The sequence below is a fragment of the Vespa mandarinia genome, chromosome 16, assembly GCF_050613455.1.
Source record: "Vespa mandarinia isolate Hongniang chromosome 16, ASM5061345v1, whole genome shotgun sequence".
Lineage (NCBI taxonomy): Eukaryota > Metazoa > Arthropoda > Insecta > Hymenoptera > Vespidae > Vespa > Vespa mandarinia.
Genome location: NC_140825.1, coordinates 4,129,747 through 4,157,531, shown reverse-complemented (window position 1 = coordinate 4,157,531; position 27,785 = coordinate 4,129,747). Strand labels below are relative to the sequence as shown.

At 38.4% G+C, this 27,785-nt stretch overlaps 1 protein-coding gene and 1 long non-coding RNA gene across 11 annotated transcripts in view; one reads left to right on the top strand and one right to left on the bottom strand.

Moving 5' to 3' along the window:
* LOC118442301 (uncharacterized) overlaps positions 1 to 27,785 on the bottom strand; it is a 69,163-nt gene that overhangs the window by 37,938 nt on the left and 3,440 nt on the right. For 5 of the 6 annotated variants that reach the window (XR_014983106.1, XR_014983103.1, XR_004838361.2 and 2 more), the window contains exons 2-5: positions 24,141 to 27,250; positions 23,962 to 24,060; positions 23,661 to 23,880; positions 23,291 to 23,561 (exon numbers count right to left, since the gene is read on the bottom strand). This is a non-coding gene — a long non-coding RNA (uncharacterized LOC118442301). The remainder of the gene's footprint in view (positions 1 to 23,290; positions 23,562 to 23,660; positions 23,881 to 23,961; positions 24,061 to 24,140; positions 27,251 to 27,785) is intronic. The other variant, XR_014983105.1, reaches the window with a different exon arrangement.
* Positions 656 to 26,231, top strand: tna (Zinc finger MIZ domain-containing protein tonalli). 5 transcript variants are annotated; one of them, XM_035867704.2, is made up of 11 exons: positions 656 to 1,216; positions 22,479 to 22,761; positions 22,854 to 23,216; positions 23,315 to 23,573; positions 23,683 to 24,075; positions 24,167 to 24,513; positions 24,638 to 24,823; positions 24,909 to 25,051; positions 25,143 to 25,632; positions 25,724 to 25,957; positions 26,094 to 26,231. In XM_035867704.2, the coding sequence occupies exons 2-11, from the start codon at positions 22,672 to 22,674 to the stop codon at positions 26,229 to 26,231; spliced, it is 2,643 nt and encodes an 880-aa protein (XP_035723597.1). In that variant the 5' UTR covers positions 656 to 1,216; positions 22,479 to 22,671. The 5 variants fall into 5 exon arrangements, with proteins under 5 accessions (XP_035723597.1, XP_035723598.1, XP_035723596.1 ...); XM_035867705.2 differs by lacking the exon at positions 656 to 1,216 and adding an exon at positions 5,456 to 5,477; XM_035867703.2 differs by lacking the exon at positions 656 to 1,216 and adding an exon at positions 6,727 to 7,478.

Below are 27,785 nucleotides of genomic sequence, written 5' to 3'. Positions count from 1 at the left end.
AAAAATTTATCATACATTTGTATTTATGGGAGTAGAAGAAAATTATCTCTCGATATAGTCGCCAATATAAAAATCGATTCATGAGATATAACATGTGGACTTAGATTAAGCATATAATCTTTCTCTCCTTTTCTTCCGTGGGACCGAAACTGACCTGTGACACGTGGTAAAAGGTAGGAACACTCGACGCGAGTGACACCGTTGTTTGCCCTCCTCCCTTTCGAAGTAACCTCGTAGTTCGCGCCGTTGCATCTACGTGCATCGGTATGCGCCTGCGCGCGTGTCCTTCAAAAGGTTGGAACGCGCAATCGGCCATGGTTGTTCGCTCGATCCTATTTCTTATTCTGTATTTTATGAGCCAAATCTTTTCCCGATTTATTTGTTCAAATATAATAAATAGTAATAATAATATTTATATAAACATATGAATATATATGATATAGGTATAAATGCACAGATATATTATGATAATAAAAATCAGCATAGGTCGAATTCGATTCGATAGAGAAAATCGACTATCATTCCAATACCACCACGAATATTAGCTTTACGCAAATCAACGTCACGTGATCAACGCCGGCAAAGCGATTAGCATTATAAAGCCGCGATAACATTTGTAGCAAATTGAGTTTACAGGAACGTTTATGCGAGCGAACTTATCGCGAACGAGCAATTGGAAAGCTTGGGTGGTATACCCCCCACCGTGTCGAACGTTGGGTACGATTATGCGTTTTGTGTGTTAAGAGTTTACAGATGCATTTGCTCGGCTATCAATGATCGAAACTTTGAATAGAAATTTTCTTCGATGCACCACGACAGACAAGTTAATATTTTCGTCGAACTAATCGCGAGCACCTTTGAGAGAGAGAAAGAGAGAGAAAAAGAAAGAGACAGAGAGAGATAGATAGAGAGAGAGAGAGAGAGAGAGAGAAAGAGAGAGAGAGAGAGCTTGGTAACGCAGTTAGTTTTACTCTTACGAAAGACCCCGAAGCGCGGCGATAAGCGTCGCTAACATGTGATTCTACTTACGTAATCGCTGCTGGCACGTTTTTTTTTACACGATATGACAAAGGAGAATCTACGAATGTATAATTAATGCGTTCCGACGATTTAGAGTTCGAAAACGACTCAAAGACAGTTACGAGATCTTCATCGATGGACAAACGATGGATGGATGGGTGGATGAATAGTTGGACCTGTCTGATTCGAAAATTCGGTAAGTTTCCTTAGAATAAAGTCGAGAGAAGCTTTCTATCCTAGGAGATCTCGAACGAAATAATAAATATTCTCTTCCTTACGTGCATACGTTCTTTCCTTTTTCTTTTTCTTTTTCGTTCTATCAATTTGCGATTTCGATAAAAATCAATAAGTATCGCAAGCGTTGTACGCGTTTACAAGAGACTAAAAAAGGTCTATAAGAGAAACCAACGTTTGCTTCTAAGGACAAGAAAAGAGAAAAAGATAGATAGATAGATAGAGAGAGATAGAGGGAGAGGGAGAATGAGAGGAAAGGAAAGGAGAGGGCTCAAGAGAGGAAACTAAAGAAAACTCGGATCGAGCGTAACCAGCCCCGAGTATCAAATCGCTACCGGCGAAAGACCATTTAAGGTCTCCTGCTATAAGCAATACCACACTGGTGATGAAACTTTATCTACGATCTAGCTGCGACTTGCAAAGATTAGCGCATTAGAAGTATTACATTGAACATACTCTATGTCAATTACATCGAACATATTTAGTACAGAAAGTATTCTCGAATTATTCTTCATTTCTCTTGGTTTTCTTAATACGTACGAATAATATCGGCAATGTCGACAACTACAGTACATAAATATCTTTCAGGTATAAACACTTACAAATTTGCCTGATCGTAAATTAACCATTCTACCTTTCCCTCATCCCCTCCCCAATCTCCCATGCCTAGACCCTTGTTAAGTAACAAGCAAATTATTGGGTATTTTGGAAATATACTTTTGTCTGTCTCAGTACACTATTCATAGGTCGTATTTAAAGATAAAGACAGGTAGAAAAAACATACCATTTTTCATTCTTATTCGATAACGATCTGACCATTGGCATTCAATTTAACTTCTTTTCAATTTCCATGGAAAATTTTGTTAAAAATTTCTTCATTCTATATTTCACAATATTTAGATATAAGTTATATTAGGTATAAGCAATATTACACATAAGTTATTCTCTTCTTTCTGGTTTATGGTTCTTTTACGATAAGAAGGCATCTCGAACGTAAGGAATATTTTTTAATTAAATAAGACATATATATATATATATATATATATATATATATATATATATATATATAAGCAACTTTTTCTAAAAGTACAAATGTTTTCTGGAAACGATAAATCATTTATACAAACTATAACTGTCTTGTCCTTTTTCTACCTGATTTTTGTAATTATATTGGATTTTCCCAAAAAGTTTCTTATGGTATTTGTATGCAGTTACTTTATATGACAGTGTTTAAAAATATTATACCCAAAAATCCATTACTGATTGTTTGGACTTTAAAATACAAATCTCTTGTAGGTATGCTATTTCAATGACTTTTTCATGAAAAGAAATACGAAGAGATTACAAATAACTGATAAAAAAAAGAAAAGAAAAGAACCAATTGAAGCGGTCAAAAGTTGATAAATACTATGTAACTTCAATTTATGACAAATACTAGGTAACATCAACATTTGGTAAATACTATGTACATAAGTAACTTGAACGTTTGTTAAATACTACGTAAATAACTTCAACATTTGATAAATACTATATAAATAGTAGTACATAGTAATACAAATAGTAATAGTAATACAAATTTTAGTACATAGAAATAGTTGGCTTTCTAGTTGATTTTTTTTTGTCTTTTTTGTCTTTCTTTCTTTTCTTTTTTCCTTTTTTTTTTTTTTTCTTCTTTTGACGGAAATATTCCGCCCAGTATACCTGCGCCATTGGACAACTCGATGCGCTCGTAAGATCTTGCGCGTTCGTTTCTAAATGGGTGGAAGGGAGAGAAAGAAGGGGAAAAAAAGAAAGAGACAAAGCCGGAGAAAGGAAAAAGGATACAAGAATACAGTGGCGAGTTGAAGAGAGATGAAGATGGTAAAGGCTCTCAGGCATGGGATTTAAGGCGTGGGACGTAGAAATGGCAAAAGGATGAGGACACCCTTTCCCTCTCGATCCAAAGCAAATTACTAAAATGCTACCCTTATTGTCGCTCGATTCTACGAATTCAGTTCAATAGTCAATACGATTATATATGTATCTTCTTATTTCGTATCACTGCCTTCGTGAATATCATCGTTTTCTTTGCTAGGTTTTCGATACTCGCAGTTATTGATATTTGATACAAGAAGAAGAAGAAGAAGAAAAAGAAGAAGAAGAAGAAAGAAAAAAAGAAGAAGAAGGAAAAAAGTAAAGAAAAGAAGAGAAAAGAAAAGAAAAGGAAAGGAAAGAGAGGGAAAGAAAAAAGAAAAAAAAAATGAGCGAGGGACGATGCGTTTCCCTTTCGCGTGGGATTGGAACCCTCCACCCTTCCGTATTTATTCTCTCAAGCTGGGAGGGGTGAGACTCGTGATACATAATGGAGTCGCTCGATTGATACGCCAACGCTCGCACGAAGCTTGGGTAAGTGCCGATTTCAATACGAGGGGGACGATTACCATAGGGCATAAACGTTCAAAGAGGCTACACAAGAAGTTTTATTGGTGATAACTATTTTCACGTATACTCTATTTACGTCACCTTTTCCACTTCCAATCTAGCAATCTCCCTTCCCCAATCCCCCCCCCAATTGTCATTTTAACGAATGAAAATTATAAAAAAAAAGCATTTACCGATAATTAATTAATTAATTAATTAATTAATTAATCCATTAATTAATTAAACTCTTCCCATTAATTATCATCAATTATAGAATTCTACATTTACGACGAATCCCAATCATTCGTCAGAGACAAACGCAAGAATTTCGATAATTCAACGACATCGAAGGTCGCGTAGCCTACGTGAGCTAATCGCCATAGTGGCGCGCTAATCGCAAACGCTCAAAGGCGCGCATTTTACAAAAAGTCATAGAAAAATATTCAATTTCAAAGATCTGACAAAAGTAGTGTTACGCCATCCATAGAGAGAGAGAGAGAGAGAGAGAAAGAGAGAGAGAGAGAAAGAGCGAGCGTGCTCTTTGACCTGGGATTCGTATCTACGACAAAAGGGATGCCCATAGATCGATCGTGAAGCTTCAGGAATAAAAATAAAGCGATATGGAGACGCGTCGTTCTTAGGCGTAGGAAGCAGAAAGTGCACGCGTACTTAAGTTGGTGCACGAGTTCCGTAAATGCCACATGCACTTCGATTTGGAAGGGATATATACGCATACATAAACGTCGTCCTCCGGTAGCAAAACGCACACTATGCTACTCCATAGCAGGCCGAAAACGGAAGACGTCCATGAAGAAGAGAAATGAGTGCGAGAGAGATAGAGATAGAGAACGAGAGAGAGAGAGAGAGAGAGAGAAAAGAAGGTAGAAGAAAGAGAGAAAGAGAGGAGCGAAACGACAACGAAAGGCAGGCAGGAAAACACCATAGAGTGAGCGAGTCAAACGAGAAAAAGAGAGAGAGAGAGAGAGAGAGAGAGAGGGAAAGAGAGGGAGAGAGAGGGAGAGAGAAAGAAGGATAGATAGATAGATGGAGAAACGCGTTGCTCGAGGAGAAAACAGTGGTGGCGGACATACTCTTCCTTCTCTTGCGTGGCTCCACCCACACGCCACCACCGGCGTAGTCTCGCGCGGAGGCTCACAATCTGGCAACAGTGGCTCGCTATAACCGATATATTGTGGCCGTGGATTGAATGGAGGGGAACTAGCTCAGGTCAAACCTCCCCACCGGTACAACCCCTCGTTCGGAGGAGCGACCCCTCCTTTCTCTCCCTTTCCCTCCCTCTCACTCACTCACTCACTCACTCACTCACTCACTCACTCTCTCTCTCTCTCTCTATCTGCCTGACTCTTCACTCTTCTTAACCGTGTGCAACTAGCAGTCTTTCTCCCTTCTTTCCCACACTTTACACACACCCTGTGTGTATATCGGCGCAGCCTCCCTCTCTTTTACTCTTTCTCTTCCTCTCTCCTTCTTTCTCTCTACTACTCCATTGGCACTCGTAGCCCCTTCCTACGTGTGCGCGCGCACGAGCGCGAGCGCGAGAGCGAGCAAGCACCCTTTTTCTCTCTCAGGGCATTCTCCCCCACCAATACACCAAGTGGAGTAATAGTGGGGACTGTCGCTGGGACACTACTACAAATGGATTGTATACTCTGGCACTAGCAGCAGTATCGACGTGCTTTTCGAACAGCATATATAAGTGTGTATACGTGTGCGCGAAGAGATAACGAAGAGGGGAAAGCTGTTCGACGTGATAGTGGGAGTGAAACAGCAGAAAGAGAAGGAAGGAGAGGGTAGTATATACGGTAAGCCCTCCACCTCCCACCCCACCCCCTCCACCCTTCTATCAGCCTCTCACTATAGAGAGACAGAGTATTACTTTCAACCGTTTAGTGGGGGCCCCCCAATGCTACAGAGAGCGCCGTAGTAGTCACTCCGGTCCGAACAGTCCAAGTTAGTCTTTGGAGAAGAGTGGCAAGGAGGACAATTCCCTCCCATTCTCTCTCGACGAGGCACGTCGTCATTTTTTTTTTTTCTATTTGCAACGCGACATTATCAATAATGCATCCCCCTCCCCCTGTCGCTTCATAATTAAAGTAATCTCGTTTCTTCGTTCCTTTATCTTTTCTTTTTCTTTTTTTTCTTCTTTTCTTTATATTCTCTATATCTAATATCATAGACTTGATATCATAGAGATTCTTTAAACCTACACTAGAGATATATACACACAAGTTTTCTTATGTCATAATAATTAATCATAATCGATGATCCTAACGATCACTTTTTGTCATAACGTTTTCGCTGGAATATACTCGATTCAATTTTGACATAGGACGGTCCTCGTCGTCATCGTCGCCAGTAAGTCCGCGACGGACTGAGCGTAGAAATACCGCGACCGTTGGATATAAATAAAGTTCGCGAAGCGAGGGAAGCAAGGAGAGAGAGAAAGAGAGAGAGAGAGAGAGAGAGAGAGAGAGAGAGAGAGAGAGAGAGAGTGGGAGGGTGGATGGGAGAAGAAGAGGGAGTATGTAAAAGAAGGAGGGAAAGAGATGGATTAAACACTTCTATTTGAAGTTTCTTCCAAAGAATTTCTTCATCGGCATTCACTATTCGACATCGAGAAATAAGGAACATCATTGTTTTCTTTGGAATTTCGGCTTTTAGATAAAGTCGTTGTCGTTGTCGTCATCGCGTACGTTCGTGTAGTTGTGTAGTCATAGTCATAGTAGTAGTAATAGTAGTAGTATAGTAATCGTCGTCGTTGTGATCATAGCGCGTCGTCGTCGTTGTCATCGCGTAGGAAGCTTGTGCGCAAGGACGAAGGGAGGGGCGGAGGGGGGAAAAAGGTGTTTCTCCGTCTTCGTTGTACTCTCTTCTAGTTGGACGCGCGTGCAACGTAGACCGTTTGAGTATGGGAGTGGGGTGATCGACGACTACAGCGCCACTGCTACGAAACGAACGGAGGCGGCGGTGGCGGCGGCGGCGGCGGTGGCGACGGCGGCGGCGGTGGTGGCGGTGGCGGTGGCGGCGGCGGAGGTGGAGGTGGTAGTGGTGGCGGCGGTGGCGGCAACGGCGGCAACGGTGGTGGCTGCCGGCAGGCAGGCAGGCAGGCAGCAGAAGCGAAGAGCCAACGGCAGTAGCCGAAGAAGCAATCGCGAGTGAGGACGTACACGCTCCGCGTCCGCTCTTATGACGAGAGGTGATGAATAGACGTCGCCGTACTTCTTCCTCCGCTTCTTGTGCCGTCGTCGTTGTTTTACTCGATCAGTGGAATATTAGGAAGAACGACAATACCAACGTTATTACGGAAATAGTACAAAGTGATAATCGTCGCGCGCGTCGTCGTCGGCGTCGTCATCGTATTCTTCTTCGTTGTCGTCGTCATCGTCCACATCATCATTATCTTCAACATCAACATCATCATCATCATCATCAACAACATCAACAGTGTAGTCAACGATGACGACCATCCTTCTACTCGCGGACAGATTGTCGTGTTCTCTTCGTAAACGAAGAAATGCTTGTTTTTGTGCTTGATGGTGTGTCTAGTGTTCTCTCTCTACCTAAGAAAATAAAGAAAAGAGAAGAGAGAAAATTCTTTTCTCTATATCTTTATTACTATTACTGATACTACGATCTCTATATCACTGTTTCTTCTTCTTCTTCTTCTGCCACTATACCATTGGATTATAATTATAACGAAGTCTACAATCTGGGAGTAGTTATTATCTACGTGCATCGTCACAAATCTGACAAGGATAATAATGCGATCTACTCGTCTTCATCTCAGGTGCAACGTTTAGTCGGTAAGTGTTTAAAATGTGTGACTGATTTAAACACGCTCTTTTCTTTTTCTTCTTTATTTTTTGCCCCTTTTTTTCTTTTATTTTTTTTCCCCTCGTTTTTCTTGGAGGTTTTTTTTTTATTTTTTTATTTATTTATTTATTCATTCGAAACTACTTTTCCAAGCCACACGAACCTCTGATAAGTCATAGTATAATCCATTCCTTCTTATTCTTTCTTTACACACAACTTTTTTTCTCCCGGTTCTTTCGGTCGGAACTTTCAAATGTTCGCGCGGTTTTACGCGTACATCATGTCGTATATATACACACACTCTCTCTCTCTCTCTCTCTCTCTCTCTCTCTTCCTCTCTCTCTCTCTCCCTTTTTCTCATCCTTCGTTGAATAAATCTAGTTACATTATATTATATTTATTTATTCATTTTATGGAGCCCGATTCATTGAACGGAGAATATGACATTCGAATTCATAAAAAATTGATATGATTTCGATCGAAGAAAAAGAAAGAAAAAGAATAATGGATCAATCGATGGTAATCTCTTAACGATTCCGATAAGCGTGGCACGCCAATGTTCCTTAAGTTAGACATATTTAGCGCACCACTCGTGATGTTATAAAAGAGAGAAGGATAGACTATAAAGCTTGAACGATGACGAATACAGCTAGTTTTGTGTGTATACCTTCTCGCATTCGCTACCGGGAAAGATGTTATAAACCGTAAAATACGAAGGATGTTAGTTGGTAACATTCAAAACTTCTCGTTGGTTACTATCTCGTACTGAAAGAAGACTCTATAAATCCGTAAGACAATCTTTATAAGCGATGAAGGGAAGACTATATAAACGGGTATAGACGAAGAAAAGGATCGCACGTATCCATCCAACTATACTTTTTATATTCCACCTCTCGCGTTATCACCGTATCCATTATCCACTCGTTCGTTCCATCGCGTCTTCGCGTTTGTGTGTTGTGTGTAAGTGTGTAAGTGCGTGTTTAAGCGGCAAAAAAAAAAAAAAGAAGAAAGAAAAAGAAAAAGAAAAAGACAAACTTTATATATAGATACTTATGGAAAATCCAAAAGGATTCCAATGACGAGGAATCTTAGAGTACAGTAGTCTATGTATAGTAATACCATCACTATGATTCATAGAAATAGTCAAAGGAAGAAAGAAAGGAAGAAAGAAAGAAAGATCGAAAGATAGAAGAAGATGGAAAAGTATCGAATAACTTGTGTATACTCAAACTCGACTTATATCGATATATAAAGCGGGTTGTTTGAACTCTCAGGGAGGTACCTCATAACGACGACTCGCCTACTGCATGCGCTATCTCAATTATTCATACAACCGAGGACGAAGCTCGCCGACTTATTTCTATTTTTCCGATATATCGACGGGACTTATAGTGTGGTTTGTTCGCATTCTCTCTCTCTCTCTCTCTCTCTCTCTCTCTCTCTCTCTCTCTCTCTCTCAATCTCGCGCTCTCCCTCTCTCTCTCTCATTCTCAATCTCTTGCGCTCTCTGTCTCTCTCTCTCTCTCTTTTTCCCGTTCTTATAATTTTTATCTTTGTAATACATAAGGTATACTATCTCGATTTTTGTATACGCAAAATTTTGAAAAAGTAAAATTTCTATTCTTGTTTATTATTCTTGATACCGTAAAAATTAAAAAGCCCTGGTAACTATTATGTATATCTATCCAATTCCTAATGGAAATTCATCGACGTCTATCGCGTCAATTCCTCGAACGAGCAGATAAGACCTTAGCTTCGAGGTGTTACTCGTATCGGTCACGCGCCCACGATATAATCGTTACGTCGTCGTTCGGTCATAATCGAGACGAACTCTCTCTCTCTCTCTCTCTCTCCTCTCTCTCTCTCCTCTCTCTCTCTCCCTCCCTCTCTATTTGTGTTATCTTTCGAATAGAAAGAAAAGTTTGACGAATAAATAATATTCGAGAATGACGAACAAAGCAAATCGACCGGTCTCTCTTTGCGACAAGAAAAACCTTCGAGATTATCTCAATGATAATGCCGTGGATTAACTTTTAACTTCGCCACGCAATCGAATCCCACAGCATATTCTATACGGGGATCCGATTCTCGAAAGAATCGGCGAAAGTCGTTGTTATCGTGGTCAATATAACGAACATTTTCTCCGAATTAATTTCTTGTAAACAGTTCTTTGTCCGATAGCGTGAACGAGCTTTTTCTTTTTTTTTTTTTCTTTTCTTTTCTTTTTTTTTCTTTTTTTTTTTCTTTTTTTTTCTTTCCCCCCACCAATCGCGAAGCCTAAGAAAGTCAAAAAAAAAAGAAAGAAAGAAAAAACAAGGAACGAGCCACGATCGTTACTAACTGCCGAGTAATAGTTTGTAGACATTGGTTCATAATATCCCTTGACATTTACGAACCACCAATATTATTACAAGTAGCGTCCTTGCCGAGCGAAATACTATGACTCCTTCTTTCAGTTACGCTTAGAGCTCTTATTTATCAATATTATCTTCTTTCCTATTTATATGTGTCTTTTTTTTCTTCTTTTCTTTTTTTTTTTTTTTTTTATTTTTTTTTTTTTTAACACCCAATATGAGATATCTCGTTAGCGATTCGAATTGTCGATGATCGATCGATTAATCAATCGAAAAATAAAAACGTTTTGATATTTATGAACATTACGATATCAGATCGAAAATTTCTACGAAGAACGTTCGAAAGCAACGAGATGAAGTCGAGATATTATTAAATGGGATGTTTGATTAAAAAAAAAAAAAAAAAGAAAAAAAAAAGAAAAAAAAAAGAAGAGAGAGAATCTCACGTGATAGTATAAAAGAAGTTACGATGGAAATAAACGTACGGTCGAGTAGTTGGTCTCTGACAATCAGGACAATGCGTCGTTCCGTAACTCTTTCTCTCTCTCTCTCTCTCTCTCTCTTTCTTTCTACGTGGGAACGCAACGATCCTTTTCTTTGGGATCGACGCACCATGTCTCGTTTCTAGTCACTCCCCGCTCTCTTTGTGCTCTAGCTAGTCGAGAGGTCCAGTGCTACTTATTCGAACGTTGAAGCTTTCACCCGAACGCCTGCCCGTAGAGAGACATATAGCTGAGAACAGTTCGCATTTATATATATATACATATATATATATATATATGTATGTATGTATGTATGTATATGTACATAGATACACGAACGAAATAGATGTATGTCTCTTTATTGAACTTATCTCTTTCGTTCTGCAGACGCGATTCGAATTATGTATTGCAGTTTGCTCTTCTCATTCGTTATCCACGCCGTAGCTACGATTTCGTTCAAAGCCTTCTAATCTCTATACAGGCCTCTCGCGGTGGCACAATATCAGAAATAGGTTTGTTAAAATAAGCGTACACTCGATCGCGCATACCGTGCTTCTCCCAGGGACGTATTACGAATGGAGAGGGAGAGAGGGCAATCATCTAGAGATATACCTCTATATGTATCTTTCTCTCCTTTCCCTCTCTCTCTCTCTCTCTCTCTCTCTTTCTTTCTCTCTCTCTCTCTATCTCTCTTTTATGCACACACACACACTCACGCACATCAATATTATATATTGGAATTGGTTGGGTCGAGCCAAGGAAAACTGTACACGCTTTTGCCCTTATCCAAGAACGAGGTCGATTCGTAATCAATAATAAGATTATAGTTACTCTCTCTTTCTCTCTCTCTCTCTCTCTCTCTCTCTCTCTCTCTCTCTCTCTCTCTCTCTCTCTCTCCTTTTCTTCTCTGTTGTTTGATTTTTCTACAAGCTTTTTCATTTCTGTTAATAAAAAAAGAAGCAAAAAAAGTATTAAAAAAAGCAGATCGAATAAATAGGATTAAGGAAACTTAAAGAACCTTGGGATTTAGGATAGTTGATAAAGAGAACTCTATCGTGGTTATAAATTTAAAATTTGTACAACCAAAGGAGTACATCGGTTTGTCGAACGGCAATGTCAATATAATAAGCAAGAAGGCAAGGTTTTTCGTACGGTACTATTTACCAAATTGGCAAATATCATCGGGAATATATCGTCACCTTTTGATTGCGCACTTCTCTCTCTCTCTCTCTCTCTCTCTCTCTCTCTCTCTCTCTCTCTCTCTCTCTCTTTCTCTGCTCTCGCAGAGCGTGGCTACTTATTTGTCAAGGACGAAAGAGCACACACATCACCACCACACGAATGCCTCGGAACTTTATAGAAGAGAAGAAAAGAGGAGAGAAGAGAAGAGAAGAGAAGAGAAGAAAAGAGAAGAGAAGAGAAGAGAAGAGAAGAAATTATGTCAAAGTGGCCAGCACATTATAAATTCACCTTGGCGGCGCTGGCACGTATAGGAAATCGCGCACGCTGAATTTTTTATGTTAACTTCTCAACTACGATAGCAGCGAATCTCTTTCCTATCTAATGCAAATAAGAAATAAAGAAAGATCTTCTCGATCCGTGAAAAGATATATATATATATATATATGAAAAGATATATATATATATATCCTATAAGTAGAGGAAGTTTAAAAGAAACGTGTGAGAAAACAATAACGATATCGATCTTGGTTCCCTGAATTTCTCGGTAGATTCCATCGACGTGTGATAGCCTATTTACGGATACGCACACCCACCCGTACAGTAGTTTCTATTTTCGATTCTTCACGGCAATAGCGTACTACGAATACGCGCTCGCGAAAGAAGTCTTTTTTCCCACTTTCGTCGAATGCCGACAACAATGTATTGAGAATCTTTATAATTTCTACTAAGCAAAATATGGAAATGACGTTATTTAAAAGAAGAAAGAAAGGTGCGGTTCGTAAAATGGTCGTTGCGCAAAAATGAAAAAAAAAACGAACAAACGAACAGACGAAAGATGGATTCCAATTTATACAGATATTTCGATAATTCGTCGTGTTCAGGCTTACATTACGAAACGATTTGTTTTGCCGATTAGGAGAAGGAGGATTTGCTAGCTCGCTCGTTCGTTCGTTCGTTCGTTCGTTCGTTCGTTCGTTGATGACGATATGCGCCGTTGACATCGTCATCGTCGTTTCTGCTCTTTTCCATCGTTACATCGACGACTACATGACAATGAAGGACAACCTTCGTACATTATATTCCCACGTGCGCGTTCAAGGTGAAGCATAATTAAATTTTCATAATTGCCCGGTTGCATAATAACCGAGTGCGAATGCTTCGAACAAATTCGAAAGAAGCGCCGCGCGGCAACGGTCCCGCTCTGATTGGTCGAGGTTAAGCGACGATTCGATTGGTCGAATCACTTGGCAACCGGGTAACGCGCGCGTGGCGACTTTGAACGAGAGACTCGATTGTATATTTGCGACGCCTGTTAGCCAAGCCAAGCCAAGCCAAGCAACCAACCAACTAACCAACCAACTAACCAACCAACCAACCAACCAACCAACCAACCAACCAACCAACCAACCAACCAACCAACCAACCAACCAACCAACCAACCAACCAACCAACCAACCAACCAACCAACCAACCCTGCTCTTATTCATTCACACCGCGTGTGTGTTTAACCGTTTCTCTTTCTCTCTTTCTCTCTCTCTTCCTGGTGCGCGCGTGCCGCGTTACGCGCGCACGACATTACTGCGCAGACTCGAACGCCGATCATCGCAAACGGGAACGCGCGTTTTATGCCCGTTTAACGACTCTTTTCCGCGATATAGCAGAACGTAAAGTCTGATCTAATTTGAACTCGGCAAGATTGTGCGATTCTACAAGCGCGACCTATTTAAGGAAATCTCTAATGTCTATACGCACAAATATAATTTCTTTTTCTTTTCTCTCTCTCTCTCTCTCTCTCTCTCTCTCTCTCTCTCTCTCTCTCTCTCTCTCTCTCTCTCTCTCTCTCCCTTTCTCTCTCTCTCTCTTTTTCTTATTCCGATCATTAAAAGAATGCGTTAAGTAAAGCATAACGTAAGTAACGCCGTCGTAGTTTTTGTCGAATACATATGTATGTACGAACGAAGAACGATCGGCGGCCGCAGGCGATCGCGCGTAGCAAGGTCGAGTCTCACCTGATCCGTGAAGACCGTCTATCAGCTGTCATAATACTTGATCGCACGCTTACCCGTCAGAATTGTTGATCGTCCGCTGTCGTTCGTCTTTCGTCGTTCGTCTTCGTTCGTGTGAAACGTAGAATGTAGAACGCGTGCGCACGCTCGCACCCAGACATACAAAACTCTCTAAGAAGAAACAACGATGTTATCTCATATCGCGAGTCTCTTATCGTAGCTCGCGACTGAATTCTTTTACAAATTGTTTTAGATATCCTTCATTCGTCAAAAGAAGAAAAAAAAAATAAAGAAAAAGATAAAAAAAAAATATATATATATAGTCGCACGTTTTAGACTTAATGAAAAATCTTTTTATAAATAATATATATATATATATATATATATATATATGTATGTATGTATGTGTATATGTATGGATGTATGTAAAGACGCCTCGTCGTCGACTGAATAGTAAGAAAAGCTTATACCTCTAGTACTATATTTATTATTACTACATACGCGAGATCAAGAGTAGCTTTATTGCATTGTTTACATTTGGCTTAATCAAGAAATCATCGTGACTGAAATCGTTCCCCGAGTTATAACGATCTTATTGTTGAAAGATATGTTTTGAATTTTTCAATGTTCGCGCGCTTACTCATACATCAGCGATGCGTCGTAGATCATCGATTTCCTTGAAGGATCTTCGTCTCGAACGCGTGCCTTCTTTTCTATCAACTCTCGACAACCTTGACACATATAGACTTCTCCTCCTTTCTCCTCTTCCTTCTCCTTCCTCTCTTCTATAATCTATCGTCCGATAATCATATCAAATGTCTACGACACTTGCATTCGTTTCTTTTCTTGCTCCCCAGTCAGCAGGAAACGAGCGGATGTATGTGTGTGTATGTTTGTATATATGTGATGCATGTACGTCTATGTGTGTGTGTGTGTGTGTATACTTGTATTATTTTGGTATCATGCGAGAAGTTATAGACGCCTTGTATATTCTCTTCGACTTCCTTGTTTCTCTTCTTATACGTTCTCTCTTTGCATATTCATATATATATATATTTATATATATATATATGAATATTCATAGATATATATTTTTTTATGTATAATATCAACATTAAGGAACTATAAAAGGATAAAGAAAAACTAAAGACTGGTTGCATGTAGTTTCCTCTTTAAAAGCAGATATAAATGACATTAATCGGATTCGTTAAACTCTCTCGATCTTGATAGCGTGATCCGAAAGAAATGTAGAAAAAAAAAAGAGAAAAAAAAGAGAAGAAAAAAAGAAAGAAAAAAAAAGAAAAAAAAAATTTGAGACAAAAAAGAAATGCAATTTTACGGGAAACTTATTTAACGCGAAACGGGAGGAGAAATCCTTTTGGACTTTCTTCTCTCTGTTCTCTCTCTTTCTCTCTCTCATACACACACTCTCTCTCTCTCGTAGAGTAGGATAAAGCCCTATAGCTTATGGTATCGCGATTTAACGACAATTTTACGCGGATGATTTCGATTTGTTTTCACGCCCATAAAAGGCCGGGACAAAGAATCATTGTTCCGTGTCACTCTTGCCTGCCTTTATCTCGTACGGTGCAGGATATATTGCTGTAAGAGACACACAACGTTGAATCGAGTGATATTTATGTAACGGTCAAAGGGGTTAAGCGTTCTGGGAAAGTTTCCAGAGCAGCGATTGGCCGACGGCTTCCGCGATTTCATCATCGACCAATCAACGCCCCGCGAATACAACTTTCTCCCGAATCCTCCGACAGGACGAAACTTTTTTATTCACTTATTCTTCCTCTATTTCATTAATAATAATAACGCATAATATCTTTTTTGTATGCAACGATAATGTATATAACTTGCGTCATAGAAAGAGAGAGAGAGAGAGAGAGAGAGAGAGAGAGAGAGAGAGAGAGAGAGAGAGAGAGACAGTAGGGGGAGGGGGGAGGGGGGAGGAAAAAAAAAGAAAAAAAATTTTCCTGTTTGAAATGGGAAGAAAAATATCACGATAAAAATGTGCAATCGTTAACAAGTACTCGCCGACCAATTGGCTTCTTGCCAACTAAAGATCTCTCGACATTGTTTCAAACGCATTTCGGAAGCTATATACCAATAACATTTCTGTATTTAGTAGATTTAGTATTTTCAATAACACAGAGAAATCAATTCTCACCACACATACCTTAACAGATATTACGTCAACGCTGTTAATTGTTAATAAATTGCTTCCGTCATATCTCGAGACGTTCAATCGAAAGCAAAAAAAAAGATCGTTCATTTTTTATGATTCACCTTTGCCCGACCACCACCACCACCACCACCACCATCATCCTTCACCCTCACTAACATCATTATGAATTATTATTAATTATCCTATGTTTATCTTTCTTCCTTTTGCTTTTATCACATTAATTTCGACGTTTGCTAAAAGGTTTAAAAATATTATGGATAAAATGAAATTTCGAAAGAAATGCATGAATATGTTACTTATATATATATATATATATATATATATATATATATATATATATATAAATCCTACGGAAGGTGTCTCTTATATATATTCGAATTATCGTAAATTTAGCCTTTTCTACTTTAAGGTCGTAATATCGCGATAAATATGAAAGACCGGAAGTTTTTCATATAATCCTACCATAATGGATATATATGATTTGATTAATCAACCAATCTGTTACAAATCTTTTTCCTATACTTAAATTTGTACAAAGATAAAGCACGCATGCGAGAGAGATTTGCTTATTTTTTAAGTATGGTACGGTGGACGTCACGTTGAGAATTTTTTTTATTTGCCTCAACGAGCAGAAATGTGTATGTGTGTGTGTGTCTGTGTGTGTGTGTGTGTGTGTCGTAATCATGACAGCAAAATCTCTGACGATGAAAAAAGAAGGAATGCATCGTTAATTCTTATATTGGTTATAAGAAGATTTATTTATTCGTTAATTAATGTTGTCAAAATCGATGGTAAATTCATTTAAAGTTCGAAATTCAATAAAATCGATCATTGTTAACTACTGATTTAACTAAATGATTTATCATTTTGTCGAGTTTTAACTCGTATGAAAAAATTGAAATCGTATTTGTTTCTTTCTCTATCTTCTTCTTTTCTTTTGTTTCTTTTTTTTCCTTTTTTCTTTTACGACGTATTTTTTACATGTCATAATTATTAGATCGTCATAGAATTGTTTTAGAATCGGACTGTGATCCTTACATAATGACAATACTATGTAAACCGTCAGATTATATAATCTATTTGTTCTGCTATTATGCTTATTATGAATATCCATCGACGACGACAACGACGACGACGACGACGACGACGACGACGACGACGACGACGACGACGACGACGACGACGACGACGACGACGACGTCGACGTCGACGGTAGTCCTTGCAAATGTCAAAGGATCCAAAGAATCCAAGAAAGCTATTTATTTCGATGTTTGAAATATTTCAAGATTGTTCTTAAAGTTATTTTTATGTCGAAATTTTAATTTATGATATATGTATGCCGTAAAGAAAATTTGTCTTCTTCGTCAACTCCTTATATCAACTTGCTTATTAATCAATATAATTGTTTTGACAATAATAAATATCAATCCATTTGTTTTTTAAATATTCTCTTATATTTATAAAATCGATCGAATAAGAGAAGAAAAATTTATTGTTACAAGAACGAGATATCTCTCTCTCTCTCTCTCTCTCTCTCACTCTCTCTCTCTCTCTCTCTCTCTCTCTCTCTCTCTCTCTCTCTCTCTCTCTCTCTCTCTCTCTCTCTCTCTCTCTCTCTCTCTCTCTTTTTCTTTCATCGAAAAGCGGAAGGAATTAGTGAACAAGAAAAGAAACAAGTCTCGAATTTTACTACAGGGTAATGCTGCGGTCTTTCATCGTGCTATACTCTCCGTCAAAATTTTCGCCTCTTTATCTGCCAGAAGCAGATGTTATTTCCGTTCTTACGCGCGACTAACCTTATGGGGCACACGTGTCACACGCCACACTGTATATATATATATATATATATATATATATATATATATATATATGTATGTATGTGCAACAACAATTTTAAATACACGTCGAAACTATACTATGCTGATCTAAATAATATCCATTCGATTATATAGATTAAGATCTCTAAATGAAAACAGGAATAATATTGATTTTAGAATTATTTCTCAACTGCATCTTAATGCAAAATAATAAGAGAGATTAATTATCACCGAAACTAATTTCAAAATTTCTCAATGATTACTTGCTTTTTATCTATGCTTGTGTGTGTGTGTGTGTGTGTGTGTGTGTAAATAAATGTATAAAAGCATGATTGATACATGCACATTTATACGTACGTATATATATTAAGTACGTACTAGAGAGATCGACGTTCGAATTATTCTACCGTGAAAGAAGGAAGGAAGATAATGCGATAAAATAAAAGGATACTTGTGCGCTTGCGCCGATAATAAACGTTCAGTGACGTTTATCGCGTTAGAGAAGCGTTTGTTAAAGCGACGAATCGTCGGAGCTCTCCAAGCATGTGGGTATATATATATATACATTTACATACATGCGTACATAAGTTCGTTATCGTATTGTACGTACGTCGAGATTAAAGTTCATCGATTGTCGCCGTCTTCTCGGCATTTAAAGAGACTCGTCAAACTATCGTATCTATGAGAATCGTTCATTTCTAAAATTTATTTATATCTAATAACTAAAAAAAAAAAAAAAAATATATATATATATCGTGCGTGCATACAATTATTCGATGTCATCGTCATCGTCGTCGTTGGCGTCGTCATCATCGTTGTTGTCGTTGTTGTCGTCGAGGCCACTAGACTGTACAATCATATGTACGCGCGCACACTCCTGCGGTTCACACTGTCGCTCGACCTTTCGAACGGCGCGAAAAAAATCTATCCCGGTTGCCGCCACCTCGAAATGCCACGAGTATTTGTTGCGAATGACAGAATCCTCTCAACTTGAAAGACCGAAAGAGAAAGAGAGAAATGGATATGGTTGATCGAAAGTAGCAGGTAGGAATTAAGTTAGCTTAGATAATCTAACAATGATTCTTCTTTTATGAGAAGATACGAACGAGACCGGCCATCATCTTTTCGTAATATATTGATTCTTTATAAACCGTGTTGAACAAAATGATGACGAATAAGATTTTACTAATATATTTCTTGAAAGTATCAACATTATACATAATAGAAAGAATAAAATTGTTTTTCGCGCATATAATGCTATTAGTTTAATATAGAGAATACAAAAGCTCGTAAACGTTTCTAGGCAAGGCACCTGCGGTTCAGCGCTTGTTTTCTCAGGAGTTGAGCGTATTTACGTACGTATTGTTGCTTGGACAAGAAATAGAGAGAGAAACCAACATGCCCGAGTATGTTGGAGATAATAATATGGATCTTCGTGATCTCTGGCGAGTTAGAACGTACTATAATGTGATTTCAAGCCCTACGAGATACCAAACTCTTCTACGTGTATCCGTATTTGTCGAAATTTTAACATTATTATCTGAAAATCATTGGAAGAAATCGTAAGATTATAATTATCTATAAGCATAAATCGATTTTAACTATTAAAATCGTTAATACTTTTATACCCATTCGATATCTTTCTCTCTCTCTCTCTCTCTCTCTCTCTCCTCTCTCTCCCTCTCTTTCTCTACCGTAGCAAGAGTAGAAAGGGTGTAAATCGTGAGTAGAAAAGTTATTATTATATGCCTATCGTATCGATGCACTCATTGTTAGGACACGTGTCGTCGTCGCCCCGCACGATTCCAGTTACGGACATATAAACCGGTTTTAGGAAGGCACACCACACCCGATTTTCATATTGACCCCGAGCACTGTTTCTCCTTCATCGATTCGAATCGACGAATCTCATCTTCCCCTCAAAACGCGTCTCCACCACGAAATGGAGAAGAAGAGAAAGAAAGGGAGAGGGAGAGAGAGAGAGAGAGAAGAGAAGAGAAAGAGAGGGGAACAATGATGAAACAAGAAAAAAAAGGGAAAAAAAGAGAGATAAAGAGAGAATAAGAGAGTGAGACAGACGCAAAAAAATGCTTTTGTCTCTAGCAGATACGTACGTCCAAAAATAACGATAACGATGGAGGAGATCAAAGCCCCTGCGAAAGCGTCGTCAGCGAGACTTTTACGAATGAGAAAGAGAAGGATGATGATGATGATGAGGAGGAGGAGAAGGTGGAGGGGTGGAGGGGAGAAGGAGAATAGAGAAAAAGAGAGAGAGAGAGAGAGAGAAACATCTCTTTCTCATCCTGGATCGCTTTCGCGCCACGACGACCTCGGAGCGAACACTCTTGTTTACGTGTCGCGACACGGTGTCTTCTCGGCATTCGAGAGTCTCTCGAATCCTCGTTTCCATCCTCCATCTCCTCCTTCTCCTCCACCCTCTTCTCCATCTCCATCTCCTCAATCTCCTTCTCAAGTTGTCCTGATTTTAGTGAAGTGTTGCGATCGGCATCCGCCGTTCATTCTCTTTCTCTTTCTTTCCCTCTCGTCGCCCATGAGGAGCACGCGCTCACGTCCGCCTCTCCCACTCGTGTTCACCTCAAACAGAGTCGAGGATCTTTTCTCTGTCTCTCCCTCTCTCCCTCCCTCTCTCTCTCTCTCTCTTTCTCTTTCTGTTCGCGTGGCTAACGCCGATCTTCACCGATCTGCGCCGAGACATGGCTATTATATGTCTCGGCCGTGAAAGAGTAGAATCCATTTTATATATCCCTTGAAATACGAATACTCTCTCTCTCTCTCTCTCTCCCTCCCTCCCTTCCGTTTCTCTCATAGTAATCTCTTCGATTTTTATTATTTTATCGTTTGAAAATCGCGCGCATTCTAACATCTAGCTACTTCTATCACGGTACGATATACATATGTATATATATATATGTATATGTATATGTATATGTATATGTATATGTATATGTATATGTATAATATGTAGAGATTCCTATTTCGAGAAATCTCGAAACTCTCGAAAATTGGAACGAAAGGAAGAATCCGTGCGCTTCTCTCGTAGAACTGGATCTACTTTCGAATGGCCTCGTTACGCGACAATGAGCTCCCAACGATGAATGTATGAGTCCGTCGTCTTGTATATAGTGTGGTGTGTGTGTGTGTGTGTGTGTGTGTATGTATATATATGTGTGTGTTTGTGTATGTGTGCATAAATACATACTTATATACACACATATAAACACGCACATATCCATACATAAATTTTACGCTCTCGTAGGATTCATTTCTCGCGCCCTTCGTCCCGTTGTTTCCTCCTCCTTGTTACTTCGAGATATTTCCACGGTACCGAAAACGAGACGTTTCGAAGTATAACTCTAAAAGGGTTATAATATTTCTTTCTTGATAATAATCGAAGAGGAAAGAGTTTTATATATTCGTTTATCACATATTTAGAAGAGGAAATAATCGATGCTTAATGCCCTTAAAAGTTCGTTCAGCTGGTTCGCGACCTCGAACGCTTTTTAGCAGCCCCCATCATATTGGGGCTCTCTTCTCTTCGTTTTACTGCTGTTGCATCCTCTCCTTCTCTCTCTCTCTCTCTCTCTCTCTCTCTCTCTCTCTCTCTCTCTCTCTCTCTCTCTCTCTCTCTCTCTCTGTCTCTCTAAGAGAAACCACGTTGCGTCTCGTCGTCGTTCTTTCTTTCTCTCGGTGCCGAGCGCAAGCTGTGTAGGGCCTTTTGTTGCGTGCCGAGTAGGCTCTAGTTGACGAAATATTGACATCCGAGAATAGAAACCCGTTGTGGGCTGCTTTACCGAGGGGTTCGCCACCGGATGGGGGAAGAAGGAAGGGAAGAAGAAGGGAAGAAAGAAGGAACAACGTTCGACCGAAGTGGAGAGTGTATGTGTATGAGAGAAATAGAGAGACAGAGAGAGATAGAGAGAGAGAGAGAGAGAGAGACGAATGGAGGTTCGGTTAGGTCGCTCTTGCATTGAGCACGAATTTAAAGGGGGTGGGACGAGGATGACGTCAACCTCGGAAACTCTCCCTCTCCACGTGCTATATCGGGACGCGTACGCTACGTATGTAAATATATATATATATATATATTATATATATATAGTATGTACATATATACATTTATATATGTGCTCCCGTGCGTACTACACTCATATATGTATATTCACGTACACCCGTCTCTCACGACCTATTGAATTCCCACGAGAGGCTATTATTCTGGATTTGTTTTTGTTCGATGCGTCGTAATCGCATCTCGAGAACGACGACGATGCTTCGAAAGTTCTCTTCTTCGATCGTGTTTTCTCTAATATATCTTTTCTTCCGGAAGGAAACATTTAAATATCGACTTATAAGATTTCTATCTTATCGACGATAAACGCCATCTCGCGGTTGTGAATTTTTTTTATCGACGTAACTGAACAAATTAAATTTTCTTTTTATATATGATTATTAAAAATTTATAAAAAAAAAAGTTTAAATAACCTGATTAAACTTAGGTAAAAATGTCTTACATACTGCCTGGCAGGACGCTCGCACGCTGTGTTTATAGCGGCGGTGTGTGAATAGCGAGCACGTGTATTTCCCACAGAAAGGCAATGGGGGCTACGTGCTATGGTGTGGCCAGCTGGAAGTATCAACGGTTTGACGCGGTTCGTTCACTCGTTCCATCCTTCCTACCTACCTAAACTTCATTCATTTTGTCGAACGAATTCTTCGGGTATCCTTGCTCTAACCCTTCCACTAATCTTTGTACTTTCTAGCGGGATGAAAGATTACTAATTTAATAACATGATGCTTACTTTTAGCATAGGATATTAAAAATTATCACTTAAATGACAGCGACTTGTGTTTATTATTACACAGTCACAAATTGTTACAAATTACAATACATACCTGTTAGTATGATAAAATAATTGTTGAGGAATATTATGTTTTAGAATTTCTGGAAGGCATTTGAACGTTCCTACTCCTCAACGCGGAAGCTCGATATTTTTTCAAGGGTTGGTAACTATATAATTATCAAAAACGGCGGCGATCGGCGTTGGGGTGCAACCCGTGCTATCATCCGGCTATCATAACACAGTGCCACCTCAGAGCGGGGGTGGTGGTTCGACATTTAGTGCCGCGGCGATGGTGGCAGCTGCCACCGCTACGGCCACCGCCACTGCCAGCGTGGTGGCCATGCAGGACCGCCAAGATATCCCCGCACAATTTAATCAGGTAAACTTTTATACGATGCGTGCAAAACGATAAGTTTAAAAAATAAATGATCGTCAACATATTATGACAATTTGGTATGTTCATTATCATAGATGCAAAGCCAACATGGGATACCCCATCAAACGTACAACACAGGGTACGCCCAAAGAGGACCAATGGCAGGAATGGGGCCAGTTGGGATGAGCAACTTTAATGGCATGGGCACTATGAGCCCAATGCATTCTATGAATTCCATGAATTCGATGAACAGTATGAGTGGGATGAACACGATGAATCCTATGACAATGGGAGGCATGAACGGCATGAACGGCATGAACGGCATGAACGGCATTAATGGTATGAGCGGTATGAACGGTATGAACGGTATGAACCCCATGAGCTCCATGAGTAACATGGGTAACATGGGAATGAACAACATGATGGGACCTAACAACATACAGATGAATAAGATGCAGGTAATTATTCGCTACTTCTTTTCTGCTTAATGCTAAGTAAAAACGATGATAATGATAACGATGATTATAAATACCTATAATTCATCTCCGTTACTCAGGCGCAGCCTCTTCAAGGATATCCAAGAAGATTAGCACCATATCCTAATCCAGCCATACATATGGCGCAAAAGAGACAGCAGGGACCTTATGCTAATCCTAATCCTGCGGCGATGCAGCCAGGTTTTAACAATATGCCAACGACACAATATCCAAATAATTATCCAGCTACGGCAAGACCAAACTTCCAACCTCAGTATCAACCGATGCAAGGCATGAATCCCGCCGCGGCTGGTTTTGGACCGAATTCTATGATACGTGGTAAGTTCAAATACTAAATTATTTATCTCTATATTAGAGAAAATTTCTTGCAAATATTTATAATGATAAAATGAAATTTGTGCTTACCATTAAATAACATATTTTAAAGGGACGAACATGAGGCAAACAACGCCATCGTATAATACGGCGTCGCAAGCAGCAGCAGGCCAATATTATAATGGCAATGGTGTACCAGTTAGTATGGGACCCACCACAGTAGGGAACCAATTCGTCGGTCATCAACAAAATGCAGCTTACGGTGGTGGACAATCTTCGTACGGAGCTGCTGCTGCTGCTGCTGCTGCGGCTACAAGTCAATACCAACAGGATGTGGCGTCGATGAGAACGACAGGGGCAGCGAACCTGAATTATCAACATAGTCCTATACCTGGTAATCCAACTCCTCCATTAACGCCAGCGACTAGTATACCACCTTACATCAGTCCAAATCCGGACATTAAACCAAATTTCAACGAAATCAAATCGCCTGTCAATATACAAAGTAAATACATACAGTATATATAAGATGATAAAATATAAATACTTTAATTATAATGCATACGATACCTAATAATGAATCTTCTTGTTCGCAGAAGACGATGAATTAAGATTAACATTCCCCGTGAGAGACGGTATTATTCTTCCACCCTTCCGCTTAGAACATAATTTGGCTGTAAGCAACCATGTTTTTCAACTGAAATCTACGGTTCATCAAACGTTAATGTGGCGATCCGACTTGGAGCTACAGCTTAAATGTTTCCATCATGAAGATAGACAGATGAACACAAATTGGCCTGCAAGCGTTCAGGTTTCTGTCAATGCAACGCCTCTTGTTATTGATCGTGGCGAAAACAAGACATCCCACAAGCCTCTTTATCTAAAGGACGTGTGCCAACCGGGAAGAAATACTATACAGATTACAGTATCCGCATGCTGTTGTGTAAGTATTAAAAAAAAAAAAAAAAAAAAAAAAAAAAAAAAAAAAAAAACAGATATGTGTAGCATTGGCATTTAAATATTTTTTGTTTGTACATATTAATATAAATGTTTATTCTCATTTACAGTCACATCTATTTGTTCTTCAATTAGTCCATCGACCAAGTGTACGTAGCGTTCTGCAAGGTTTATTACGCAAGAGATTACTTACTGCAGAACATTGCATAACAAAAATCAAAAGAAATTTTAATAATACAATTTCGAGTAACGGCATCCAATCCGAGAAAGATGTCGTGGAACAAACAGCACTTAAGGTAAGAATATACTTCGTTAAATATTTTTATATTAACTTATGAACCTGTAAAAATGTTATATCATCATTATATCATACTTTTACAGGTATCTTTAAAATGTCCTATAACTTTCAAACGTATTACACTGCCAGCGAGGGGACACGATTGCAAACATATACAATGTTTCGACTTAGAGTCTTATCTGCAATTAAATTGCGAACGGGGTTCATGGAGGTGTCCTGTGTGCACGTAAGTATCCAAAATCAAATCGTTATTAATTACCAATATATGAAAAAGAAAATATGTTATTATTAATAATGTCATTATTTTAATTTTATAGAAAACCAGCTCAATTAGAGGGTTTAGAGGTTGATCAATATATGTGGGGAATTTTGAATACTCTGAATACCGCAGAAGTAGAAGAAGTAACGATAGACTCTGCGGCGAATTGGAAACCTGCTAAGAATTTAGCCAACATTAAGTCAGAAGAGGAAAATGATTGTAAAAGAATGACGAAAGCTATGTCACCTGGAAGTATGAATATGCCCACAATGAATAATTGGGACATGAATCAAGCTATGAGCCCCTATATACCACCGGACATGAGTAGCATAGTAAGCGGCTCGATGATGAACAACACGTCGTCCACTTACGGGAATAATAATATCAATCACCGAAATTCATCTGGTGGATCGTTCGATATCAATCCTGGAACGAATAACTCAACCAATAACGATTATAGCAGCGGAACGGGACCTCTTACTCATTTGAACGAATCAGTGAATTCCTTGGATCCCCTTAATGCTATGGAAAAATCATTAAATGATCAGGTATATTCCCTAGATATAATAGACTGAATTTAATATAAATAAATAAATCCTCCTCCATACGATTTATTCGTATTTTATTTTGTGATGATAGATGCCGCACACACCACATACACCTCATACCCCTCACACACCCCACACACCTGGTGGTGGTAATAGTGGTCCACCAAGTGTTCCTCCTGCATCTCAGGAATCTACAGGAAACCATAATACATCTGGTAATACGAGTACAAATATAAATACCGATACCGCGGACATACCATCAGACTTAAATTTCGATCCAGCTGCGGTTATAGATGGCGAGGGTACTGGTCAAGAAGCATTGAATGTAAGTATTAAATAATATATAAATATATATTATATTACATATACTAGATAATCTGTAAATTGTTGATATAAAATGATATAAAATGAATGCAAAATATCATGATCTAATTTTTTTTTCAATCTCTTTTTTTTTTTAGCTCTTGCCAGACAATGTCGTAGATCCAATGGAACTGCTCTCATATTTAGATCCGCCTGATCTAAATACTCCACCTAGTAGTGGAGCAAGCAGTGGAAATCCCTCATCGAGCGACGACATATTGGCACTTTTCGAATAAGATCTCAAGAAACTATAATTCTTCATAATGAAATAATCAAATTATGATCCCAAAATCAGAGGTGTGCGATCACCAAGTTAGCATCTTACTGAAAAATAAATAAAAATTCCGATTTATACGACGAAATTCGTATATGAGGGATATAAGAAATGTGTTGGGTTCACAGTGGGTGCTCTCACCTAATCAATGGTACAAACAATCTTAGCTCTAATTGTAATAATTCCTATTGAAAAGAGTTAGGGCATATGACTAGGGTAATGATGACTTTTAACATTAGTACAGCAAACACGATAATTAGTGCTTGTCTGTAAAGATTTTATTGCATGGATGGGTACAGCATACTTGAACTGATATGCTAGTTCTGGTGAGCAAATGTTCCATTGTATTTATCGATGAAATTATACGAATCGATTGAAATTAAATGGTACAATATAATAATTCCAGGAATGCAATAAGGGCTTTATAGACAAATAATAGAACAAGATTTTATTACAAGATGTAAATGTTTATCAATAATTATTGATAATTTTGTGAAATATTCAAGTTCTTTTTGTTTCTTTTTTTTTTTTTTTTTTATTTTTATTTTTGTTTTTGTTTTTTCTTCTTTGTTTTCTTTTATCTTTCCTTTTTTTTTTTGGACTACTGATCTTGCTTCGATGTAAATTTAAATGTTTGCTCATTGGAACACATCGTGCCACTTCAAATGTTTTTTAACATTTTGAAGTTTCCCTGCATTATCGTCTTTACATAAAAGATCGGTCTACTCGCGTTCAAGGCTATGATGGACCTACATCACAACAGAATTATAATGTAAATGTACAGTACCTCTTGTAAATAAGTTTTAATCCAATTAGATAATACGTTCATCTGTTGTGAACTACCCTGCTTATTAATGGATATAGCGCATATAGTGTTCCTCTCCATTAGATAAATAGTAGCAACAGATGGGAATGAATAATTGAAGGGGATATTGGGCTTCACACTGGAGACATAGACAATTATTCTTCACGATGTATCTCCTGAGAAAAAAATTTAAATCACATTAATGATTATGTGAGTCAAGACATATTATAAAAATGATTTTTCTTTTATTTACTCTGAATGATATTACTTAATAGATTAAAATTTTTTATTCAATATCTAAAAGTTAACAGTTAAAAAAGTAAAAAGACTATGTCTTCTGTAGAAATACAAGAGAGAACTAGATTCTAATATAAATTTTAATTTCGTTATTATTATTTTTATTATTATTATTTTTTTATTATTAGCTTATTAGTATGTATTTTGTTATAAAATGTTTTTTTTATTTGACTTGATGAACATGAATCAGATAATCATTAAAGAAATTAGTATGAATCATAAAAGTTAATAAATCTATTATAAACTTGTACGTATAAAACTTGACTCAATATTAGGACCTTAAAGTTCATTGAAAAAAAAAAAAAAAAAAAAAAAAGAAAAAAAAAAAAGAAAAAAAATGAACAACTTTAAATGACAAAAATGTGAAAAGAGTGATATACTTAAAATAAAATATCTTTGAATCCTAGTATTAAT